A 26156-nucleotide genomic window follows, 5' to 3' on the forward strand; every position below is an offset into this window, starting at 1 on the left:
GCACGGGCTGGTCACTCATTCAGGGCTGCTGTCTGCAAGGGCCGTTTGTGCACCCGGAGCTCAGCCTCTTCCCACCCGCCCCGCAACTGCCGGCACCCTGGGTGCCCCGGGCCTGGGGCTTAGCCATAGGCAGTGTTCGTGTTGGGGCTTCATGGCAGCAGCAGCAGCTACAGCAGAGCCATCCAGGCCTCCCAGGGTGGAACCGAAGGGTGTGAGGTCGTTGAAAAATTAGTTTGCATTTCAAGTCATGCTTACAGTTGTTGAAAAGTACAAATGCATCCCCAGAGCAGCGCAAGCAGTGAGTGGTGGTCCGCTTTTTTGCCTGTGCAGACCTTCCGGGAGCGGGCCTGCAGGCCCCTTCTAGTACATTCTAGTATATACTGTGTGTGCCGTGCTGGCAGAAGAAAGGACTGGCTTCTCTCACACGCACCCCGCCTCCAGCGTAAGAGGGCTGCAGTGTTCGCAGACGCCTCCTGAGAGGTGTTTCAGCAGGCAGGTAAGTCTGTAAGCAGGGCAGCTTAGCCTGCTGGTGTATGAAACACAGTTTTCACTCTTTTTTCCTGATGAACTTCCTCCTGCTAGTTTAGGGCAGTGCAGAAATTTTTATCTTCTTTCTAAGTCAGTAATGACATGTGAAATAAACTGTCTAAAAAAACACGGAGAAGCTTCTGATGGTCAAGTCCCAGGCACCTTCAGGCCTGGTGGCACAGTGTAGCTTTTGCATTTCTTTTTCACTGTCTTTTAAGATGCAGGCAAGCAGGAGTGTGGTGGCGCTGTGATTGGAGATCTGGCCGGGCGGGGGCGGGCCAGCGGCTGTCTCCTTTGCAGCCACTTCTTTTCGTCTCTGTGCTGTTCCACCTGACCAGCGGTTATTGCATCTAGAGGCGGGGCGAGGTGTCTGCTCCCAGCCTGGACTCTGCTCAGACACTTGGCTCAGACACTTCCAGAATCTAGAACCTCAGCTGAGCCTTCTGGGGCTGAGGTGTGCTCGTGGCTGACCGGGACCAGACCCCACCTTGCCAGGCTTATTCACAGGAGTCCTGCTGAATTAGAGGTAAACACAAACCCGTCGGGAGCACCCAGGCTGAACCTCCCTTGAGCACGTTCCCTGGGCCGCAGGATGCGGAAGGGCAGCCTCTAGCTGGTGGTTCAGTGCAGCTGCACACAACGTGTGCCTGTTGTACATTCTTTCTGATTAGCTTGCTTTCTCTCAGACCTCTCACCCCTGAGCGGCCCTCACCCAGATTTTTCAGTGGGGTCAGTGGGTCTGAATAGCACTGACAAGGTGTGTCAAAGGCCTTTCCTTGTCTGCATGTTTATCTCTGAGTAACTGAAGGCTGCCAAGGGCAGAAAAAGATGCACGTATCCCTGTGGCTCAGGGCAACAGCAGCTTGGCTTGAGGTGAGCAGGCTGGCTTGAGGAAGGGGTGCACGCACGAGTCGGGCTTATTTCTTTGCAACTTATATTTCCGGGTCAGGACCTTTCAGAGTCAGAGCAAAGTCAGCCATTCAGCATTCTGTTTAGAAAGTGATGATACAGTTCAGGGAGAAAGCAAGCTCGTGATAAAATGTGTTTTCTGGCTGGGAAGTACTCAAGTTCCAAGCCAGGAACAGAGGCTCTGGAAAGGGAAACTTCTCGGTCACGCTCCACCTGGATCAATCATGGATTGAATACGAGCATCCTTAGAGTAATTGTTTTGTTTTTGGTGTTTCACTTTATGCTGTAGTGCGAACAGCTTTTATGTTCTTTACGACAAAGAATCATAATCGAGTCACTTTAGGTCTTTTAGCTGCAAATATTTCACCCCAAATGAAAAGTTAATGATTTTTTACAAGGATTTTTTTTTTTTTTTTTTTTTTTTACGATTTTTACTTGTCCTTTAGCAGATGACAATAGGGGATTCTGAAAAGTTTGGATAGAATTTTTTTTTTAATATATGAAAGCAGTTCTTCTCACCATGAAGGCTTCTGCAGAAGTCCTGCACCAGCTTACCTGCGGTGCTGTTTAAGCGGGCCCTGGGTGGACAGTGGCATCTGACGTGATGGGCACCCTGCCCCTTGACAAACACACACACTCCAAACGCCAATACTGTGATTTTAAGGAAATGGGCAAAACTCGAAGTGACGGTGATGCCATCACAGTTCAATGACACACCATTCCCTCAGCAGCTGAAGACAAAATTAATTATTGGGGGGGAGAAGTCCCTTTCATTTTGCAGTGACACTTAGTGTTTCTCAGCTTGGCTTGGGAGTAAGGTGGGAAAGGGGGAGAGGTTTTTAAACTCATTTAACACAAGCTGGAATCTCCTTTGTCACCTGTTTTCCAGCTCTGGTTCGGCCAGGGCAGAACTCTGAGGCTTGGGGGCTGGAGATCGGGCCAGCTCCCTGCTGCCCTGCTTGGCCACTTGGGCAGTGCAAGCTGACGTCGTGAACGCTGCCCCCGTGCCCAGGCCGGCCAGCAGGGAACTCTTCGAGGGCAGGTACAAATCCACTGTGTATATGTATTCTCAAATTTAAATAGATGTACATAATGAAATGTAAATGAACTGTAAAACAACCGTCTCTATTTTTCTTGACAATGATATAGCAATATATATTTGTTAAACATGCTTGTGTACTCTTCATTAACCATTTTAATATTTTGTACAGATAAGTTGATTAAATATTTTATTGATAAAACTGCTCCTGACTGGTCTTTAAAGAACTACTTTTTGAGATCCGGCCTTCCCATGTTAAGAACAGCCAGCCAGCCACTGAGGCATTAGGAGTGACTGCATTGAAACAGGGGTTCCGGGCCCATGAGTCTTTAAGGTAACCACTCCCCCTTGAAACACCTCAGGCTCTAAGTCCAGGAGGACGGGGGCCCCAGGCATGGGGCTGCTGCTTCCTGGGTCTTTGTGACTGGTGTGACACTGCATAGGACGCTGTGCGGCCCCATACCGTATGAAGACACTGCACGGGAAGGTAGAAGAACCCAGCTTGGGTTCGGGGGAGAAGAGGCCAAAATGCAGTGGAAAACATTTCCTCTTTGGAAAACGAGCGCCGGCGTTTGTCATGAGTGATCGTTGCCATTCCAAGCGCAGTGGGAGTGGAAAGGTTTTCTGTTTTCAGATGTATCGAGCTGCTGCAGGATCTAGAAAGCCTGGGCACTCCCACTCTGGAGGCTGCACAGTTGTGCCTTTGAATTCCAGTGGCAGAAGCCCAACTGCAGCAGCGTCCTCGGCGAGGCCAATTACATATTCTAGGGAAACCAACAAAGTCCTACAGCGAATTTGGCAGGATACCTTTGCTCAGTATTCTTCTGGACAAGTACAAAGATCTGTGCTGTGTGATGCTGTCTTGGCTCCTTCAGCATCTCTCCTAGACCAGGCAAGAGAGGACCGACCACACGGCCTTGCACTGCTGCCCTGGCTCTCACACCTGTTTCCTATGGTTGAAGGAGAAAGCTATTTCATCCGTTCCCAAGTATTTCTGGGAGAGGATAAGTGATGGAACAGCAGTTGTGGGACGATGACAAGGACTTGCCCTCACTAATGACTTGTTACCAGGATCACCTCCTCTGGGATATGGATCGGGCCAGTGTGACACACCTTTTTGCAGAGCGATGGCAGCACACGTCCGCTGTAATCCAGTGTTCCTGCAGGGTGTTAATGCCTGTCCCCTTGGTCATGTGTCCTGCTCTGGTGAAAGGTAAATCAAGAAAGTCTGCTCCTTTTTGCTTCTTACTTTCATTACTACCAAATAAAGGAGTCTCTTTCTTTGGAATAAAAATGCACCTTGTAACTAACTCCCTTGGCAGGTTGCTGTAAACATAAAAGCTTTATGACTCTGCCATTGAAAAGCGTACAGTCTTACATTGCTTTGCTTTAACGATCCTTGGTCAGTTCTTCATTTTCTTATTTTTCACTCTCCACTTGACCTACCCTGGAATTCTGTGGTTGGAGGAGTACACTTTCAGTTGAGAAGGGCTAGTTACAAGGAGAAAGGAAAGTCAGGGGTGGCACTTAAAATTTTATCCTATTTCCCGAACACTGATGCGAGACGGTCTATACGCCCTGCACAGACTGATGCTAAAAGGAGGCGAAGATTGACTTCTCCGCTCCCCCGGCCCTGGTGTGCCCTGGAATGCCCGCTCTTTGCTCACTCCAAGGCAGGTCAAAGCAACGATGCCACCAACCGCTGCCCTGCTGAGGGCAGAGCTGCCTGACCTGGTTGTGGATGCCTTGTGCTCCTGTATCCCTGGGAAGCTCTTCTGCTCAGAAGGAACAGTGATCTGGGGAGAAACTCATCCGTTGTGATGTGTCACCAGTGTGCAGCCACCGACCGTGAGGCTGGGGGCGTCTGCTGAGCCCTAATCGCATGCAGGTGCGTGGCCCTGCAGCCGCGGCCAGCGGGAGGAAGCCCAGATGTTCTGCAAAGCCCGACGAGAGTGGGTTTGCAGAGGTGGGATCCTGGTTCCTCTGTGAGGGAGGGAGGCCCTGCAGGTGCACCGCACTCCTGGCTGTCATGGACGCCCAGTCACAGGGTCACATTCCCATCCCCAGGAAGAGGAATTTTCCCATAGACTCACCCAGCAAGGAAGTCTGTCCCAGTGTGGGGAGGTCAGCACAGCCCCTCTGCCAGAGTGTCTGAGGAATGCGATACAAAATGAAAACGCTCTGCTGTCCCGGAGCGGGCTCTCGTGTATTGTTGCTGTAATTCCCACTTGGGGTGTTACACAGGGTTAGGGCTCAACAAGTAATAACCGCATACTTGGTAGTTGCTAATACCCAAACTCCAGAGGTTTTCTAATCATAGAAGAATGGAAGTAACAGTTGCAGCCGGACGGGCTGAAGAATGGGCCGCGACGTGCCGTGGCCTTGCTAGTGCCAGATAGTGAACAGTCTCTGTCCTGGAATCTGTCTGACCCAACTGTGCAGAGCAAGGCTGAGGAAATGCTTAAGGGATAGAATAGCAAGTCCATGTCATACAGCCAGTTACATATTCAGTTTTGAGGAACAAGGAGTCCCAGCGACGTGATTCACTGCTGGTCTGACTGAGGGAACTGTATTTCTGAAGACGTTGCCTATTAGGCAACCTATGCTATGTTGCTGCCTATGGCAGGAACTTTTATTAATTTAGGAAACAATATTTATTGACTATTCTGTGTGACAGCCCTATTCTATAAGCCCTGAGAACAGAGAGGTGACTAAGATACAAGTCCCATCTCCTAGGACTCTCTTTTTAAGGGCAGGAAGGAGTGTTGATAGTGGGGCAGGGAGGATAAAAATCTAATTCCTGAAATAATGGCAAGTACTTCAATAAAGACATGACCAGGGGACTGTGAGGGTTCAGACGGAGGGAGGGAGGGGGAGAGATAGAGACAGACAGACAGAGAGACAGAGAGAGACAGACAGAGAGACAGAAAGAGACAGAGAAACAGAGAGACAGAGAGAGACAGAGACAGACAGAGAGACAGAGAGACAGAGGACAGAGACAGACAGAGACAGAGAAACAGAGAGACAGAGGACAGAGACAGAGAGAGAGAGAGAGGACAGAGAGACAGAGACAGAGAGAGAGAGGACAGAGAGAGACAGAGAGACAGAGAGGACAGAGAGACAGAGAGAGGACAGAGAGAGACAGAGAGAGACACAGAGAGGACAGAGACAGAGAGAGACAGAGAGAGAGGACAGAGACAGAGAGACAGAGAGAGAGACAGAGACAGAGAGAGACAGAGAGAGAGGAGAAAGAGAGACAGAGAGGACAGAGGGACAGAGACAGAGAAACAGAGAGAGACAGAGAGAGAGACACACAGAGAGAGAGGACAGAGAGAGAGAGACATAGAGATAGAGAAACAGAGAGAGAGACACACACACACACAGAGGACAGAGAGAGGACAGAGAGAGAGAGAGAGACAGAGACAGAGAGAGAGACAGAGAAACAGAGAGAGGACAGAGACAGAGAGACACACAGAGAGAGAGGACAGAGACAGAGACAGAGAGAGAGAAAGGACAGAGACAGAGAGACAGACAGAGAAGACAGAGACAGAGAAAGAGAGAGACAGACAGAGGACACAGAGAGACAGAGAGAGAGAGAGAGACAGAGACACAGAGAAACAGAGAGAGACAGAGAGAGAGAGAGACAGAGAGAGAGACACACAGAGAGGACAGAGACAGAGAGAGAGGACAGAGAGACAGAGAAACAGAGAGAGACAGAGAGAGACACACACACACACACAGAGGACAGAGAGAGAGAGAGAGGACAGAGAGAGAGACGGAGAGACAGAGAAACAGAAACAGGGAGAGGGAGGACAGAGAGAGACAGAGAGAGAGACACACAGAGAGAGAGGACAGAGAGACAGAGAGGACAGAGAGACAGAGAGAGAGGACAGAGAGACAGAGACAGAGAGAGACAGAGAGGACAGAGAGACAGAGAGAAAGAGAGGACAGAGACAGAGAGACAGAGAGGACAGAGAGAGACAGAGACAGAGAGAGAGACAGAGAGAGAGGAGTGGGGGAGAGAGAGAGAGAGAGGCCACTCTGTGGGGCAGAAGCGGTTGTATTTTGGGGAGGGGTCGAGGCACGGGCACTCTCAAAGCTGGAGCGGTTGATCCCAAAGGTTCAGGGCACAGCACAAGTTTGGAGGAACAGAGGGAGGTAAGTGCGTCTGGAGCACCCGGTGGCCGTAGCAAAGCTGCCTAGACCTGAACGCGGGACTCAGCCCCCGCTCTGACTCGCACAGGCCGCTGCCTGATACGCACCCCGCACCCCAAAGCCGCATCTGTTGTATCCTCTGTTCTTCTGACGCTACTCAGTTGTTCCCAACGCTCTCCTCTTCCCTTCCCCTGACAACCTGGCCTTCGCTGGCCCTCGCGTGACCCCTTCCCCAAGCCTCCACTCCTCTGGCCGCCTGCCCGCTGTCCCCTTCAGGAGGCAGCACGGTGCGTGGGAAGGGGTGAAGCCGTGTCGCTGGGGCAGAGCCCCGCTGTCACTCAGTAGCTGTGAGGTCTTGAGCACGTCACCTGCTTGGCACCCTCGTGGTAACACACGACTGTGAGGCCTGAATGAGACGCTGTGAAAGTGCAGGGTGAGCAGCACGCTCTTTCTCTGGACTTGTTCTCTTCTCTTCCAAACCCACCCAAGTTCCACCTGTCCTCCTGGCACCAGGAGCAGCCCTGCCACACCCTCCCTCCAGCAGTTTTCTCTTTACAGAACTGTGGCAACCCGGAGCCTTCCCCGGCCCTCACCGTTTTGCTCTGGAGATGCCTTCAACCTGCTGGAGAGGACAGACCCATGTCCCCCATTGGCTCCCCACGTGGGCCACTGTGATCACTCACCTACACCTCCAGGGCACAGAGGCAGGAATCTCAGCCCCTTGGGAACGGAAATCTTTCCTGTCCTCGGCACTCCTACAGGACAGCTTCAGCCTTAAGTCCTCAGAGATGTACTAGTTCACAGAGCACACTCAGGCCCAGGCACTGCCTGCTCCTTAAGCCCCACCCAGCAAGGAAAGGAGAAGCCCAAGGACATCTCTTCTCTCTGGCAAGAGGGGGCCAGGAACAAAGATGATGCCTCGTGTTATTTAAGAAACACTTTGCTTCCTACATCTTTTCAAAGGACTGTAAGCTCCTCGAGGGGATGTTTGGGTGTCCTGGGCTGTGTGTGGGAGGCCTGCAATGGCCTGGGGTCAGAAAGCTGTGTCGGGTGAGCGAGTGGCCTCCTCCTTCACCAATATGAACCAGAAACGCTGAGACGATTAGAATCAAATTTCAGGCTGGGACATCGAGGAGTCCTCCATTGCACCAAAGAGAAGAGAGTGTAGAAGACAAGTTTGCTATCCTTCTCCTTTAGGTACCATTTATAGAGCATCTACCAGGCAGGGCGCTAAATACTATATGCAAGACCTCGTTTGACCCCATTAAAGACAAACAAAAACCCTTCCGAAGTCCAAAAGCTAACGCAAGTACTTGTGTAGATGAGGGCCAGTGGGGGAGCGAAGGAGAGGGCTCGGGGAGGTTAAGCCTCTGAACATCACAAACCTGACAAATGACAGATTCAGGATTTGAACCCCAGTCTTCATTTACTTCCTAGAAGAAGTAATTCACTTTCTGTAAAAGAAGCAATAAGAGACAGATGCAGAAGGAGAGTGTATTTTTTTAAAAAATAATTATTCGTATATATTTCAAAATCATCTCAAACTTACAAAAATGTTGCAAGAACAAAGAACTTATTTTTCTCTGAACCATTTGAGAGTAAATTGACATAATGCCCCATGGTTCCCTGGCACTTGTGTGTCTTCAGTACAAATAAGGACATTTTCCTACTTGTCCACAATACAACCAGTGAAATCAGAAAATTAACATTGGTCTCTTATTCCCAGCTAATCTTCAGATCCCATTCAATGAAGTTTTGCAAACTGTCCCAACAGCTTTTTTTAATAACAAAAACACCTAATCCAGAATCAGGTATTATATTAAGTTGTTGTGTCTCCTCACGTCTGGAATTAAATTTAATTTTAATATAATGTAGGATAACGAAAAATCAAGCCTTTGGAGGTCACTGGCTCTCCAAGGGTTGAGTGGAGAGGCCAATGGTGAAAGGGCTGCTGCCTTGGACACCTGGCCACAAAAAGCCACAGGGGCTGCCTCTGGAGATTCTCCCCCATGGTCCAGAGCAGACTGAGAACAACTGGTCATGATTTCCAGTTTAGGCCTTTCAATCAGCCCTAGATAACCCCAGATGAAGTTATTAAATCTTTGACAAGGGCCATTCAAGTGGCTGACCGGGATATACAGGCAGAAATGCTTCTGGAAAATGGATTTCATCCACTGCTTACCAACTTTAGTCTTTTATTTTTTATTATGATGACGTTTAATAATAATTATTATTAATATAGCCAGTCTTTATTGAGAAGATACTCTTGGTCAGGCATTGTGCTAAAGGCTTTTATTTAATCATCCCATTGAATTCTTCAACAATATGAGGTACATATTATTATTAATCCTATCTTATAAATGAGGACATTGAGGCATGGAGAAATTAGATGAAGTTGTCTAAAATCACACAGACAGTAAGACCTCCAGAGTTCACATACCCTATCACCTAATACATATGCACGGAAACATTTTTGCTTAATTCCTAATGAAATAAAATGAACTTCAATCTCCTGAAATCTGATTCTTCCTTCTCTACAAGAAGCACTGAGAAAGTGGCTTTTCAGCTTAACAGAGAGACTCTGACCCGAGTCTAACTCAGGAGGATGCTAGGATTGTACCCCTCCTCCCCCAACACACAGAGATCAGGCCAGGCAAGGTCAGAAAGTGGGGGTAAAACACTTATTTTGAAAATTCATTTGGTGCTTAGATGATAAACAGGAAATTTACTTTATCATTTTACTTCTTATCATTTTTTAAGCTCTGGTAACCTTTGGTTTATCAGACATAATTTCATACATGTGGACTCCTGAAATAGGAAGCGATGTTGTAAGGTCACGCTAAAAGGAAAGCTGGGCGTGTTACTCTTCATTCCAGCAGCATGACGTACCCAGTACTTGCTTAGTACTACTGAGCATCTCCTGTATGCAAGGCACTTCAAGCCATGAGACCGAGCTCCTAACATCAGATTTCTAGAAGGCTTCCCTACACAGTTGCCAATAAGGACTCTGTATGCAGCCTTGCGCCAGAGGCGTAGGCATCTACCGGCTCCTTTCCGGGGCCAAGAGCACTGCTTGCCTGGAGCGTGGCTCCTCCCCTCTGAGAAGTCATTTGCTCTGACATGGCAGCCACGCCAAAGGGTCATAACTCATACAGTGCTCACCACTGGGCTGGCACATATCAGAGGTGAATCTTTCATCAGGGGGCTTTAGGGTTTGAGAAGAAGGACAACATCCCATTGTCCTTAAGGAATGGGACACCGTGAGGGATTTCCTCTAGGAGAAAATGGAATGTTTCTATCTATCATCAACCATCTCTGCAGTCAGCGGGACTTGAGTGTGTCCTTCTCATGATCTCACATGCTTCACATATCCAACTACACACTTAACATTCAGCGGTCTCTTACATTTTCTAGTAGGTCTTTCATAATTTTCTCTAGGGGAGCCTATTCTACATTGTAACACAATTAAAATCAACTAAATTTAGATTTCCTTTTGTCTGAAAGGATCTTGCCTACCAAAATAAACTGTATGGTGCCACTGGGCATCTCGTGCAAACATAAGAGACTTTGTTTAGATCACTGTGTTCCCTGAGTCTTGGAAAATGTGTTGTTAATCCTATGGAATATTGATCAACTGTGTTTATTTCAGTCTGTAGCATGGGGAGCTGGGAGCTGATAGTTTTTAAGCCAAGAGGGTCTCACTGTTTTTCTCTTCTAATATCCAACATTCAAATTAAACATTTACCTACTAAGTATACTACTTACTACTAAGTACACCTACTGCCTTTATGTACTAGCTGTCAGTGCTTGCTCCTTGTGTCAGTATTTATATTTTGGACAGATCATCCTTTAGCCAGTCAGCTACCATATCTGCCATTTCCTGGTAAAAATAGAGGATAAAATCATGAGGTATTTTTTTCTCACAGAGTCGAATATCTCCTTCTGGAAAATCTTTCTTCATGTCTTCATAGTACTCTTTTGGACACCAACCATCTATAGTACCATAGTAAAATGTAAGCTAGAAGACAAGACAAAAAAATTTATTAGAAAACACTTCCCCTCCCAACACGGATACGACACCAGCAACCTGTAATGCTTTGAAAACAGCCCCTGCACCTGGCCCTATAAGCGAGTCCCAAGGCTCCCTCCGGAGAGTGGCTCTCAAGGCAGTGAGCTTTCATGGTTTATGGGAGCAAACCTTGGCATCTGATGGAAAGGAACTCATGCAGGGAGAGCCTGGTGTGATACATCACCCATGATCCACTAAAAGGACTCGCCAGCAAAGTTGTGTATGTTGAGGTTGAGATGGACACTGGAGAGATGGCCGATGAGGGCAAGGAAGAGTTATTGAGACATAATCACTGAGTAACTAGTAACCATTCATTATGCACTTAATAGTTTTCATACAGCCACATGTAGGCATATGGGACATGTTTGTTGGATGTATGCAAAGATGAATCAGATGGACTCTGCTTCTTAATGTAGCAGATGAAATGTTATCAGAACTCTGAGTGTCTATGACATTTCTAGGAATAGGCTCCAGGTAGTAGGAGAGTGTGCTGATTCAGTGGGAAGGTGTTACAATCCTACTTCAGGTGAAAGCAAGCAGGCTGGATGGAGACAGATCTTCCTTTGAGGCATCACTAAGACGCTTATTGACTATTGATCTGTACCAATCTCTGATACACACACACACACATGTTCATGCATACACATATATGTATATACACATACAAATGTGTACATATGCACACATATGTGTACATATGTATGGGCACATAAGCATATATACACCACCTATGTATATATAAATATGTATATATGTGTATGTATGTGTATTTATGTGTATATACACATATACATTTATAAGCGTATACACACACACATCTTTATCTCTACGTCTAGCTCTAAGCTGCTGTTCTTCACTGAAAAACTATGTTTTACTTCTGTATTTCTGACAAAAAAAAAAAACGCAACAAAAGTGAAATCCTATTCAGAAGGGTACATACTGGTAATTTCTACCAAAAACCCCCCAAAACGAAATTTTAAGGCCCCCCTGACATCTGTTATCACTGAAAACAAAGAGTTATGCCATAAGTGGCTAGTTACAGTCTCTTGTAGTTTCCATAACACACCAAATTTGTTCACTCATTCAAACACTTAATCATTAATCTATTCAGCAAATACTTACTGAGCATCTACTCTGTATTAGGAACCTGGAAAACAGATAATAAGACAGTCTCTGGGGGAGGGAGGGACTGGAGGCACCACGTCCACAAGATAATTAGCCCAGATAAGGGCATCGGGTGGGAACCAGTGGGCAGGAAAGGTTCCCTAGAGCACTGATGTCCAAGTTGAGTTTTCAAGTTGGGGGAGCACACTGTGGGGAGTATACCAAGCAAATAAAAAGTATGAAGGAGCATGGCACGCTTGGGAATTGGAAGTAATTTAAAATGGCTGGGCTTCCCTGGTGGTGCAGTGCTTAAGAATCCGCCTGCCAATGCAGGGGACACAGGTTCGAGCCCTGGTCTGGGAAGATCCCACATGCTGTGGAGCAACTAATCCCGTGCGCCACAACTACTGAGCCCACACGCCATAACTACTGAAGCCTGCATGCCTAGAGCCCATGCTCCACAACAAGAGAAGCCACCGCAATGAGAAGCCCACGCACCACAACCAAGAGTAGCCCTCACTCGCCGCAACTAGAGAAAGCCTGCGCACAGCAACGAAGACCCAACACAGCCGAAAATAAATAAATAAATAAATTTTTAAAAAAAGGCTGGAATATCGGAGATAAGTCTGGAGAGCTGGTGGAGAGAGATGAAATCATGAACAGCCTCTGTGCCCCACTAAGGAGGTGGTACCTTGTTCTGAAGTCCACAGGAGCTAACAAAAGACTTCACACAATGAAGTGACGTGATTTAAGTCTGTATGGTAGGAAACTTACTCCAGCTGCAGTGACGAAGAGATTGGAGGGGATCAAGCAGAGGCGGGAGGAGGATATGGGAAATACGTGTTATTGCCCACTGGATAATTTTCTACTTGTATCATTAAATCCATTATCTGAATACGGACAGGTGAGATCACTCTTATAAAAATACCAACTTTTATTACAGTAATGTTATGATGTAACCAACATTTAAAGAGATGGTTAATTAAAAAACACTTTAAAGAGGAGAATATTTAATGTAGTACTCCAGAGAGTCAATTACTGACAAATAAACTTTGAGTTGTAGACTTATTCCAAAACACTTCATAGGGATTTTTCTGGCTTTCACCTGGGCTTTGGTTTTGAAAGCTGCAAAGGATCTGTGGCTCACAGATTTCTCACTGAATTTCCTCTTCCTACTCTCCTGTTTTTGTCACTACAACCATTTCTGGGCATGCCAAAGGTCCCAAGCCACACTTCATCTTGCTAGGGCTCTCAGCAGTGTATGAAGTTCCTCTTGATTCCTGGAGAACAGGAGAGCCTGGCAGTTGCCTGGTTCCTTCTTCCTGGTGCCGGTCTCTCTGTAGCTCTAAAATGCTGCAACCTCACAACCAGTGGGTGACTATTCTGGCCAGTTGTGGAAAAAATAAATTTCTCAGAATTCCTCAGCAACCACCCTGCCAGCTTCCCCTTGTAATACTGCTGGGAGTACAAGCTGTCTGCAGGCATTAATGATCTACCAATAGGGCTAATAACTTTAGATTCTCTCTAAACCACTCCCTACTCTTAGCACCAAGAATCCTTTAAATTATATCTAGGAAATAGCATCTGGAACAGTCATTATGCACAGCTGTTCAACACTTCCTCAGAGTATGAAACAGTGTTGAGAAATCTAGAAATGCAAAATTCAGACTTGGGCTCGTGTCCATCAGGTCTGTTCCTCTGCTCCACTGCACCCTTGCCCGAAGACACTAGGACACTGAGAAGGGTACTGTGGGAGTCCTCACACCAGTACAAGCTACGGTGGTGAGGTCTTATGAAAAACCCTAACACAAAAGGGTCACCTAGAAGGAAAGCAAGGCAGGAAAGACCTCTCCCAATGAAGTTGCTTTGACAAGGAGGAAAGCATCACTGTGGCACCTGCTGTTACTTTCTGCCTAACTCTTCAAAGACGATTTCTATGGAGCGTTTCCTTTTCAGTGAGGCGATTACAACTGGAATCATCTCCACTGAGAAATCCAGCTTGATAAGCCTGAGCACTGGGGAAGCGCCATTCCTCCCCTCATGCATGAAGGTATCAGACAGTTGAGCAGGAGTAATAAATATGGATTACAGGAACCCACCCCTACCTTCAGGTATCAAGAGACAAGTCCTGTCCAGGTAGTTATGGGGCATGCGCTGCCCAAGGCATATGCTAGGAACCTCAACACAAAGTGATGTCAGTGTTCAAGATGGCATAACAGTGAGGATCATAGGTTTCCCATATGTTCATCTGATTTCACCTCTCAATCCTCCACACTGTAATCATTTTGAGGGGGCTGTATTTGGTTACATTTCTAAGTGATAGTGGGGTAAGGTCTTTTTGTTTTGTTTTGTATTGTTTATTTAAGTTCTTCTTCAGAAGAAGGGCTCTGTAAGAAAATCTTGGCTTACAAGTCAAACACGTGGTTATTTCTATTGCCTTTACATAATATACTGGCTCAAGATACTTCCTGATCCCTACAGATTATAAGTCACAGGCAATAGATCCGAACAGAGGACTCTGCACCTGTAACCTGAAACAGGAAACTGGAAAAGTATGGGGTGTGTGGTGGTAGTGGTGGGGGAGGGGGAAGGACAGGTGAAGTATAAAGAAAGAAATAATCGGACACCAAAGCGTAGTGGTGAAGAGTGTACACTACTACTATGTCGATATGTAAAAATGATTCGCAACAAATAACGATGACCTGATGAAAACTGAGAATGATTTGCCAGGCTCTATGCTAAGTTTTGTGTTCACTGAGTCCTTATAATAATATTCTGAGGAAGGTATTTTATTCCTGTTTTACAGAAAAGAAAACTTAGGCTTAGAGAGACTAACTTGCTTAAGTTGAAACAATTAGTGAATATAACCCAGTGAAAAACCGAGTTATAAATCCAGAGATGGCATTCCTAATCAGTACCTTTTACTACTATTTACAATTAAGAATAAACTGAACCATGGTATGAAAACACAAACCTGAAGACTGAGAGGTCTTAAACTGGTTATGAAAACTACCTGCATGTGACAATCACCGACATGCACAAAGTTGATGTATACAGTTCTGGGGTGCTGCATGCCACAGGGGTGATGGAAATACTGGAATTGTTAACCAAGAATCTCAGGCTATCAGAAGGATGTTTAAATCAAATGTTTACAAGAAAATAAATTATTTCCTATAGCTTATTTCTCCTTGGCACTTGCTTTGATATGCATGAGAGTTGATAAAGAGTATACATTATTGAGATGAAAATTATTCTATTTCCAAATTGTTATGTTAAGTAATCGTTTCTCTATTAAACACAACATTTAATTTTCTCAATTCTAGGTTTTAATTGCCCAGGATTTTGCTTTTCTCTGTGTACCTTCTATAGTAAGGTGGAATTATGGTTACTGTGATAACCATAGTTATCACAGATAGTCTCTGTGCTCACAGATATATTTTCCTTTAACTCTTCAGTTGCCCCTAAGGATACATGTCCCTGTTAAAATGTCCCTGCAAATTGCTGCAGCTTGCCCCCATAGAGCAGCCACAGTTGTCTTTTCCAATGGCTTTTTTTTTTTTTAACTTTTTGCTCCTGAAACTGCAGATTCCCAGCATTTCCACCCAAAATGACTCTAAACCTATCTCCCATCTGGCAATGGCTAAGTGGTTGAAATTCAGAAGTAAGACAGCTCTGCCCTGGAGAAGCTCCAGAGTAGCGAAGAACTCAGGCATGTACAAGCTGGCCCTTAAACACAACAGGCAGAGAGAGGTACGAACAAAGTACTGTAGGAGCCAGAAGCAGGAAAACCTGACTTCTGCCCTGATTGATGCAACAAAGCTTTGTTTTCGTATTCACTGAGTTGCTGGCTTTTATGCATTACTAATAGAGGATTTATTTTAAGAACAAAAGACATATTAGAAACCACATTATGGTACAAGTTTATATATTTGATTTAGCTAATAACTAACAAAAATCACTTCCAATGATATAACAACATCTTAAAATATTAAACATGAAAAAAGCCATACACAGAAGTCTCTATCTGGTGATAATAAATATTATTCAGCTATAAAAAAAGAAGGAAATCCTGCCATTTGCGACAACATGAATGGACCCTGAAGGTATTTTATGCTAAGTGAAGTCAAACAAATAAAGACAAATATTGTATGATCTCACTTACATGTGGAATCTAAAACAAAAAACCGAATTCACAGAAACAGACTGGTGGTTACTAGTGGCAGGGGGTAGGGGGTGGAGGAAACGGGTGAAGGTGGTCAAAAGGTATAAACTTCCAGTTATAAGATAAGTAAGTTCTGGGGATGTAATATACAGCATGGTGACTATAGTTAACACTATACTGTAATATTTGAAAGTCGTTAAGAGAGTAGACATTAAAAGTTCTCATCACAAGAAAAAAAAACTGTAATTAAGTGAGGTGATAGATGTTCATTAAACTTGTGATTATCACTGGGCAATATATACATGTATTAAATCATTATGTTGTACACTTTAAACTAATACAATGTTATGTGTCAATTCTATCTCAATAAAACTGGAAAAAAAATCTCTATCTGTATTACTTCTTTCTATTCAGTAGCTGACTAGGACTACAGGCATCATAGGAATTGCTGGACAGGAGCAACAGGCTGCTGCTTCTACCCTCCCCGCGAAGTCAGACACTTAAGCCTCGACCCTGCAACCTTAAAGGAAACCTATTCTGTAACATAAGCATCTCCTTTCAGTTATTTGAAAATCCCAGCCCTCTCAGGAACAGAGAGGTAGCAGTCACAAAGCTTTAACAGTTCACTGCAGCCTTTCTGAGCAACCATTTTTAAGAACTTGAACAACTGCTGAAGAAAGGGAGATAGTTCAGAAAATTCATTTTCCGATTTACCTTGTTTCCTTTCTTTCTTTTATCTAGAACTGGCTCAATTTCCATTCTTAAAAAAATGAGAATCAGGGCTTCCCTGGTGGTGCAGTGGTTAAGAATCCACCTGCCAATGCAGGGGACACGGGTTCGATCCCTGGTCCAGGAAGATCCCACATGCTGCAGAGCAACTAAGCCTGTGTGCCACAACTACTGAGCCTGCGCTCCAGAGCCCGTGAGCCACAACTAATGAAGCCTGCGCACCTAGAGCCTGTGCTCCGCAAAAAGAGAAGCCACTGCAATGAGAAGCCTGTGCACCGCAAGGAAGAGTAGTCCCCGCTCACCGCAACTAGAGAAAGCCTGCGTGCAGCAACGAAGACCCAAGGCAGCCAAAAATAAAATAAATTTATTTTTTAAAAAAGGGAACTAAAATCCCTAAAAATTAAAAAAAGTGGCTGAGGACAGAGGTGAACACACAATCCTTCACAAGCACCAAGCCCTGCTCCCCCTGAAGGCATCTAGGGGAGCAGTGGGAATTGGGTGCGAAAGGAGTAGGAAGTCCAAGCGGGTTAGGGACTGGGCTACTCTCCAGTAACTGGAATAGTCATGCATCAAAAGCCCTGCAAAGTGGGGCTCTCTTCTTTCTGCACGATCCAAGTGTAAAGGGCCAGAACCTGTTCATTCCCAAATGTAAGTCACTGCTCCTTCCAGAGTAACTAGCTTCGTCTCTTTCTTACCTGGGTCTGGAGTGAGAAGCTGACCCAAGGCATCTATCTTCCTCTGGTGAGGCAGCAGAGTATGAGGCACTGGGAGCAAATTTATCCTCCTGTGCTTCTGTTTCTCCCTGGTTATATGCCTCAGGAAACTGGCAGACGTGCTGGGAAGGGTCTTGCTTAACTAACTTAGAGAAATGGCCAATTCCAGCTCATCTGAATTCTCCGTACTGGGCCCAAGTCCTGGTAAAGTTTAAGTACTACTGTGTCTTCCTTCACTGCTGTTCCTATACAACATCTCCCTTAGGCATTTTATGGGAAGCAGTGGCCAGAATGAGATTGGGGCATTCCAGGGTCACTTGGCTACATATTTAATATTACCAAAATCTTTCATTAAAGAATGAAAATATCTGAAGGGGTGCGCAGGGGGAGGAAAAGATAGCCAAAGTCTTTTTAAAGTACTCAGAGGCATATCTAGGATATAACTAACTTTGTAATAATAAACTTTTATTGAATGCTTAGTACATGGCCAGACACTCTTGCAAGGTCTTTATATGAATTGCATATAGCATTATAGTTTTGGAACAACTGCGTGAGAATAGATAGTATTATTAAACCATTTTATTGATGAAGAAAGGAGACACAGTGAGGTCAAGTAAATTAACCAGGGTCACATAAGTAAGCAAATGGTGGAGCTGGAGTTTGAAGCTCATGCTGTACCTCTGAAGATTCTGCTCCCCGATCACGCTCCACTAGAAAACTCAAGGGTATGCTGCCACAAATGAGTGCCTAAAATGAAGCTCTCAAGGTCAAAATGATTGAGATACAAACAAACCTATCTATTTCCAGGATGATTATGATATTCTGAACAGGCTTTAAATTAAACAGGCAGAACTAACACCATCAGTTTCAGACCGAGGTTGGCGGAAAGGCCGTCTTGGTTAGCTGGTCCAGAGAGCACATCCTATGCTCCACTAAGCGGGATGTGTGCATGTCCGAAGGATTTGCATGCCCAGATCTGCAAACAACTGTGCAAGGTTTGTTTGTTCCCAAAGGCAACATGCGCCTCTGGGCTCAGGCGGGCTAAGCAGGATGGGGAGAGCCGTAGCAGAGGGGTCCCTGTTCCTGAGGACACGCTGCCCCTTTCCCAACCACACTGTTGGCCCCAGGCTGGCCCTCTGGGGGCAGGGGCAGCACCACTTTGCAGGAAGTCCTTCCACCGCTGCCTACCTTCATCAGAAAGCAGCGTCTCATGTGCTCTCGCTGGGAACAATTTCAGACCCCTGTTGACTGATAGTGATGTTCAGATTTGGTCTGGCAGTAGCACACACCAGCTGTTTCCATAAGCCTAGGCCAAGGATGGTCACGGCAGTTTAGAATTTCCCTCCTAAGTGAGTTTTAAATGAAAACTTCAAGTTTCTAAACCAAACACTAATTCACTTTTCTTTGAATGAGACTATATCCCCTTATAGCTGAGAACAATGACAGAATGGGAATGCTGACCTCCTATTTGCCTCAGACACACCAGGTGCCTCATAACGCACAGCATACCCCAGCGGCTCCCGGAAGGACTGGGACCGGCGTGGTGAAAATGCACAGTTGATTCTCTTACTCTGCTTTATTCCATCCTGGTTCTCATTCCCGTCCCTCCCCCCCTCCATTTCCGTCTTATTCATTAGTTCCTCTCCTTCCTCCCAACCTTTAAATGTGTTCCCCAAGGGTCAACCTTTAGATGTATTCTCTCCTCATACTACATACTTCCTTGGGTTACTATTTCCATGCTCATGACTCCAAATATATCCTCATCATTCCCAAATCAAAATTCAGCCCAGATTCCTCTTCTAGGCTTCACACCCATATATCCAGCTACCTGCCAGACACGTGTCCCCCGGATGTCCCACAGGTATCTCAAACAAAAGTACCAAAATGAACTGCTTTCTCAACCAGCTCCCACAGCGTGCTGGCGCTTCTTCTCCCATATTCCCTATCTTGTTACAAAATCCAAATACAGAGAACTAACCTTAGACTCCATCTCCATTCTCTCATATCCTATGGGTACTAAGTGTCTTTGATTCTACTTCCTAAATCTTCCCAAATTCGACCCCTTCTTTATCCCCAATTCCACTGCCTTAGTTCTTGTAAAAGTCTTCTAAACAGTTTTCCCACTTCAAATTTCATTCTTTTCCAACATTCTGATACACATTTCCCCCCAAATAATCCCTCTCTTTGGTTAATCTAGCCACATTCCTAGGACTAACTGATACGAACTGGCACCTCTGAACTGGCTGTTCACAGACGGCATATGTTCTGATGGGTCAGTGGTTATGTCATATGGTTGTCAAACATTCTGAGTATCACCCTGATTATTACCCCCTTCCTTAAATCCTTCAATGGTTCCCTAACAACTCAAAATAGTCTCTTTAGTGTAGCATATCATGGCTTCTTGTTCTCAGGCCAGTGACCAAACCACAGTACCATACTCCCTAACCTTTTCTAGTGCCTCAAAGCAACTTCTTCACCTGGGATCTACAGGTCCACGCAGTTTCATGGGTAGATGCAGTGGCAGTTGAGGGGAGCGGAGTAATGTAAACTTGGATGGGAAAAAGAATATATCATTTTTTTTGCTAACCTCTAACAATAATTTAGTATTTCCTTCAATTATGAACACAGGCAACAAACCACAGAATATTAGAAATACCTATCTTTTGTCATCTATAAAATTACTGAAAATTTCAAATTACAGTAAAATTGTTTTAAGTAACTAAAAGTTTATGCATATCACTACATATTTACAATAGTAATTCTGACTGCTATTATATCTCATTATTTAGTTTGTTAAAGATGCACAAATTATATATCACAAATTTGCTTTTAATATATTTTGATAACTATACTTCAATATAATTTTTTTTTGGTAATCTCATGTATTTATTTCATGCGCTTAAAAAAATTATTCTGAGAAGGAGTCCACACACGACACAGCTGGAGAGATCCACGGCACAAAAAGGCTTAGAATCTGTAACAGCGTCCCTGTCCGTTCATCTAGTACACATCTATTGATGGTTCACCAGGTATCATGCATGGTGTTATGCCACAGGGATACCAAGATGAGAAAAACCTTCAAGGTGGGTGAGAGGGGAAAACCGACTGTTTAAATACTGTGTGATAAATGCAATATGATAACTTTACATATGGAGCCATGGGAGCCGAGGGGAGGGACTTCTAACCAAAACCAGGGGCTGGGGAAGCCCTCTTAAAGACGACAATGGAGGGCTTCCCTGGTGGCGCAGTGGTTGAGAGTCCACCTGCCGGTACAGGGGACATGAGTTCGTGCCCCGGTCCGGGAGGATCCCACGTGCCGCGGAGCAGCTGGGCCCGTGAGCCATGGCCGCTGAGCCTGCGCGTCCGGAGCCTGTGCTCCGCAACGGGAGAGGCCACAACAGTGAGAGGCCCGCGTACCGCACAAGAAAAAAAAAAAGATGACAATGGAGCCAAGTCTTAAAGGACAGGTAGAATTTAGTCAGGTGAAGAAAGAACACAACCTATGATGCCACAGGCCCTACTATATTCTTTTGGAAACAACTGAGTCTGACATATTTGCTTCAAGAAAGGGAAATAACCTTATGTAGTGCTGCAGCAGTGTCTGACACTGTAAAGTCTCTAGACCTTGGAAAGAAGGAAGGGAGACAATCAGCTCCGGAGATTTTTCAGAGTTAAAAAGGCACATTTCCCTCAAGAAGATAAAAAGTTCTCTTCATGTGGAAATTCAGTGGTAAAAAATTTGAATTTAGAACCAAAGTCTGCTGATTATGATATAATAGTTTCTTAGAGGAGGAGAAAGAATCCAAAAGCCATCCACATGTGGTAGTAGAATGACTGTTTTTAGACTAAATCTCCTGTGGCTTCCTGACTGGATGGCACAAAGATACATTTTCCAGAACTGTTTTAAAAGTTGAATAATAGATATATTTAACGATTCTTGCAACGAAATGTGTGGCTCAAAACATCTTTACAATGGACAGTCCTGGAGAGGCACAAGGTTTCTGAATGCTTGTATTTGGGCAGAAATGAGACAGAGTATCTTTGACTAGAATATTTAAAGTAGGGATATGTCTAGTCTTGGGAACTGATTTTCAAGTCTGACTAATTATCAGGGCTGTTTGGAATGCAGGGGAAAATGCCCACTATTTTGCTAGAACTATGTGCCCTTTTAAGTGTCCTTACTTTCTCAAGCAGACTGAGACATATGTTGATTCAACTTTTACCAATATTAAATTACAGCATGTTTCCATTTTTTTTCATTACAGAAACAAAAAAATTGCAATAAACTTCTTGTCTTTCTATACCTCGTTTCACTTAGGAATTGGAATTGTATTATTCTAGTGGAGAGTTCAAACTTAGCTGGTAGAAAGGACATTCAATTAATCGCAGGTAGTTGTGCATCATTAAACTAAACAATGCCTTGCTTTCCCAAACTCCACAAGTACGTGTCATGTTATCTTAAAAACAAAATAAAACCATTCCCTGTAGTTGGAAAAGTTTAGTCCTGTGACCGTGTGTTAATATTAACCTTGAAATGCCTGCCATCTACCATTATACCCCCATATTTCTCCCACAAAAGTGTCAGTAAAGTACGGTCCTGACACAGTTACCATGAGCAGCCCTCTATCTGGGAATGATTACACTTGCATATGGATTTAACTTAGGACAGGAATAAGTTAGCACCTTCCTTTGACCTCCTTCTGAGCACAACATACAAACAGAATCCAGGAATGATGAGTACTTTACAGCAGCTGGCTTCCACAGGTGGTAAGACAGGCTTTGACACATGACGGGTCTAGTCATTCAGCAAGTGTGAATTTTGGAAATGAGCATCTGCCAGTCTTATTATTAACTGGGAACTGAGTTGTTTTTATGAACTTCCAGCCTTGAGAACTTAAGCACAGCTTTGAAACAAATTCACTTATAATTTAACTAAAAAATAAAATACTGTTTTTCTTGCATTTTCACATACGTCAATGAGTGGAAACAGTTGAAAGCCCTGGAAAGAGGGTCCTTATGAGGCCCCAACCTCCCCCATTCAGGTAATGAGGGTTTCCTCTGTCTTCAAAATTTCAATCTCTGGCCAACTGCTATTTTAGAAATATGATGACCACTATGGCCGTAAGACAAACACAGACTGGCACTTTCAAAAGTCCTCTCTGGGTGAAGCTACGATAGATCGATATTCTAAAAATATTGTTTTAAGAACATATATATTTCTTGCTTTAAGATAATTGTATTGGGAGGTTATAGAAATATGAATTAACACTATAGGCAAGTTTAAGTCAAATGTCTCAAAGTTTATGAAGAGATTCTAAACCCAGCAGGATATCTAAGATTTTACTTGCAGATTGTAGGTTCCTGGGCCCTGTAAGAGTTGGTCACTCAGTGGGGCTCGTTTCATTGCATCCAGCAGATGTCACGGTTCAGCACTGGACTGCAAAGCTCTATATTAGCACAGTCCAACAGAAATACAAAGGCACACTGGTAATTTAAAAACTTCTACTAACTGCATTTTAAAAAGTATAAAGGAACAAATGAAATTTCTTTTAATAATATATGTTATTTACCCCCACGTATCTAAAATATTATCATTTCAACAGGTAATCAATATAAAAATATTAATGAACTATTTTACTTATTTTTTCGGTACTAAGTTTCTGAAATTCAATGTGTGTTTTACACTCATGGCACATCTCAATTCAGAGTAGCCACAAATAACCACATGTGGCTAGTGGTTACCGTGTTAGATGGTACAGCTCTATCCTATTCAGCTGTACAGACAGACAGCTGTATGGACAGACAGACAGATGATGCCATGGGAGTACCAGGGCCACCTTAATTCTAGGGTGCTTAGACATATTCTAAACCATGGCCCCTCACAGTTTCAGAAACTGTGCTTCCAAATACGCCTGTGTTAAGATTCTAGCACTTACAGCAGCAACTCAAAAATGCTAAATATTTCAATTGTTGCCTTTCTGCACCTGCTTGTATAGAAAACTCGCCTTGGTGTCAGCTGGGCATTCCTACTCTAATGCATTGGAGAATAAGAGAGACGGGCTCACTGGATCATCAGATCATAGGCATGTTAGTTCTTTTCCAATGTTTCACTTATATTTTAATATAACTCATTTCTTCCATAAATATTATTGAGAGTCTTTTCAGTACAAAGCTCTAGAGAGAAGTATCGATCCTAAAAATAAACCCAACAAAAACAGGTGGCAAAACATATTTAAGTAACTATGTAGTCAGCTTTACTTACTTTCTATGCAACTTTCAAGGACTGCCTTAATGTTAACTAGAAGTAGAACTTGATCTGAAATTTACAAACCCATGAGGTCTTACAGAGTCTAACCAACTCTAGCCTTTCATCCTCAGTAAGTATTGCTGCCCATCTACTTACCTCCTTGTAGCACTAAAGTGATTACCTTAGATAAATGTTCCTTTATGGTTTCATTGTCTCTCTTCACCACCTCCATCATTTCTTGGCTCCCAAGGTAGGCAGCATTAACTACATTAAAAAAAAAAAAAATGGCAAACAGTTAAAATATATAGAACAAACACAAATGTCAAATTAATTGTAGTATATTCCTGTTTTACTCTTTTCTTTTGCCAAATGCTATGTGATGTGAGATATTAGTGAGGCCAAGAGAGGCATGTGAGTCAGCAACATGCACTGTCTCTGGAAACAAGAGCATGCCCTGTGGAAGAACCTCTCTCACCCTCACCTGGCTTTCTCAATAGCAACGTTAGCAGGATGATGGCCTAATGTCAGATACCACAGCAGATGTGTGTAATCATACCTGATCAAGGCATTTTTATGATTTAAGGATTAGAATCACAAATTTTGACAGATAAATCATGTATACTAGGGAAACCACACATAGTTATGAACACGAAACCATCTCGATAATTTTTTAAAAAGGACACAACTAAAAAGACTGTTTATTTTAAAACAGGTTTAAGTGATCTTTAGGAGTTGCTTATGAGGGTTAGTTCTATTATACTGACTGTGGAATGAGCAGAGTGACCCTCATTTTCGAGATGTCAAATAACTGAGAAAAAGGAAGAACGCCAGAGATAACATGAATTGATGTGATTTTCTGGTACTGCTACACAAATTTTCATTTGATTCTTTGTGCCTTGAATTCTACTTTGATTGGTGTTATTATTGTTACTTTGCTTTCTTTTTGGCATCATCTGCCTATTTGTCTTTTATTTTTAATCTTTTGTCATATGTTATGTCTCTTGAAATCATAAGTAGATTTCTTTAAAAACAAAATTTAAAGTCTCTCTCTCTTAAATAAAGGGACTTAACATACTCACGTATATTGATATGAAAGATATTTGGTCTGACTCCAGTCAGTAGGCAGAATAAAGTAAATAATAAAGTTCACAGCAGGAATTAATGAAATAGAGACCAGAAAAACAATTGAGAAACTAAATGGAACTAAAATTAAGTTCAATAACTGATAAATCTTTAGGCAGACTGATCAGGAAAAAAATGTGAGAAGACATAAAACATTACCAGTATCAGGAAAGAGAAATGACAACCCTTCAGATAATACAGACATCAAAAGGATAATCAAGTAATTTTGTGGACAACTTTATGTCATGAAATTCAATAACTTAGATGAAACAGCCAGTCTGCCCAAAGACACAAATTTGAAGCTTACTTAACAATAAATAGATAACCTCAATCGTCTTATATCTATTAAAGAAATTAAATTTGTAATTTAAAGCCTCTGCACAAAGAAAACTCGAGGGCAAGATGAATTCATTGGTCCACTCTACCAAACATTTAAGGAAGAAATAATATTGATTTTAAATAAATTCTTCCACAAATGACTACACATATATAGATATTTAATTTTTGACAAAGGTAGCATTTCAGAGCAGCAGAAAACAGGTGGTCTGTGGTAGGCAGAATTCCCAGATGACACAAATACTCCTTGCCCTTTACAATCTCTCCCTTCTGAGTGTGGGTGAAACCTGTGAGTATGATGACATATTACTCCCATGACTAGGTTATGTTATAAAGTTGAGACGACTTTAAGGGAGATTATCCCAGTGGACCTACCCTGATCACACGAGTCCTTCAAAATTTGAGTTCTCTCTGGCTAGTGGCAGAAGAAGTCACAGATTCAAGGCACTAGAAGGATTAAATGCACCACTGTTGGTTTGAAAATGGAGCTCATGTGAAAAGGACCTGAAAGTGACTGACCTCCAGGAGCTGAGAGGGACCCCTGGCTGACAGCCAGCAGGAAAATGGGGACTGCAGTCAAAAAGCCACATGAACTGGATTCTGCCAACAACCTGAATGAGCTCAGAAGTGGATTGTGGGATATGCAGGGGTATAAAAGAGGCTTCTGAGATCCAGGCAATGGTGATCCTTGAGCTGGGAGGGAGTTATATGGGAGCTTGCTTTCTGATAATTCATGGAGGTAAACATTTACATCTTAAGCACTTTTCTGTAGTGTTATTCTTGAATTGGAAAAAATATAAATATTCAAAAAACTTGTAAGGAATCTTACATTTCTAAAAGTAAATTTTTCATCAGGGAATGTACCTCACCTCACCTTTATTCTTATTCTTGTTTTTCCTGGTAGTTTCCCATCTAAGTGTACTTTTTTGTTGTTTTTAGAAAGTAGAATACCAGTTTCATTTCCAGTAATTGCTCCAAGGAAGCAATTATCTTTTTCTTTCCTCAAAAATGCTCATAGGGCTTCCCTGGTGGCACAGTGGTTG

At 43.7% G+C, this 26156-nt stretch overlaps 1 protein-coding gene across 1 annotated transcript in view; it reads right to left on the reverse strand.

The window, feature by feature from the left end:
* Nucleotides 1–8155: 8155 nt before the first annotated feature.
* Nucleotides 8156–26156, reverse strand: part of LDAH (lipid droplet associated hydrolase) — a 94651-nt gene continuing 76650 nt past the window's right edge. The window contains exons 6-7 of the mRNA XM_082671854.1: nucleotides 23837–23919; nucleotides 8156–10649 (exon numbers count right to left, since the gene is read on the reverse strand). Coding sequence (XP_082527980.1) covers nucleotides 10458–10649; nucleotides 23837–23919 — 275 coding nt within the window. The 3' untranslated portion in view covers nucleotides 8156–10457. The remainder of the gene's footprint in view (nucleotides 10650–23836; nucleotides 23920–26156) is intronic.

Source organism: Grampus griseus, assembly GCF_964374135.1.
Source record: "Grampus griseus genome assembly, chromosome: 15".
NCBI lineage: Eukaryota > Metazoa > Chordata > Mammalia > Artiodactyla > Delphinidae > Grampus > Grampus griseus.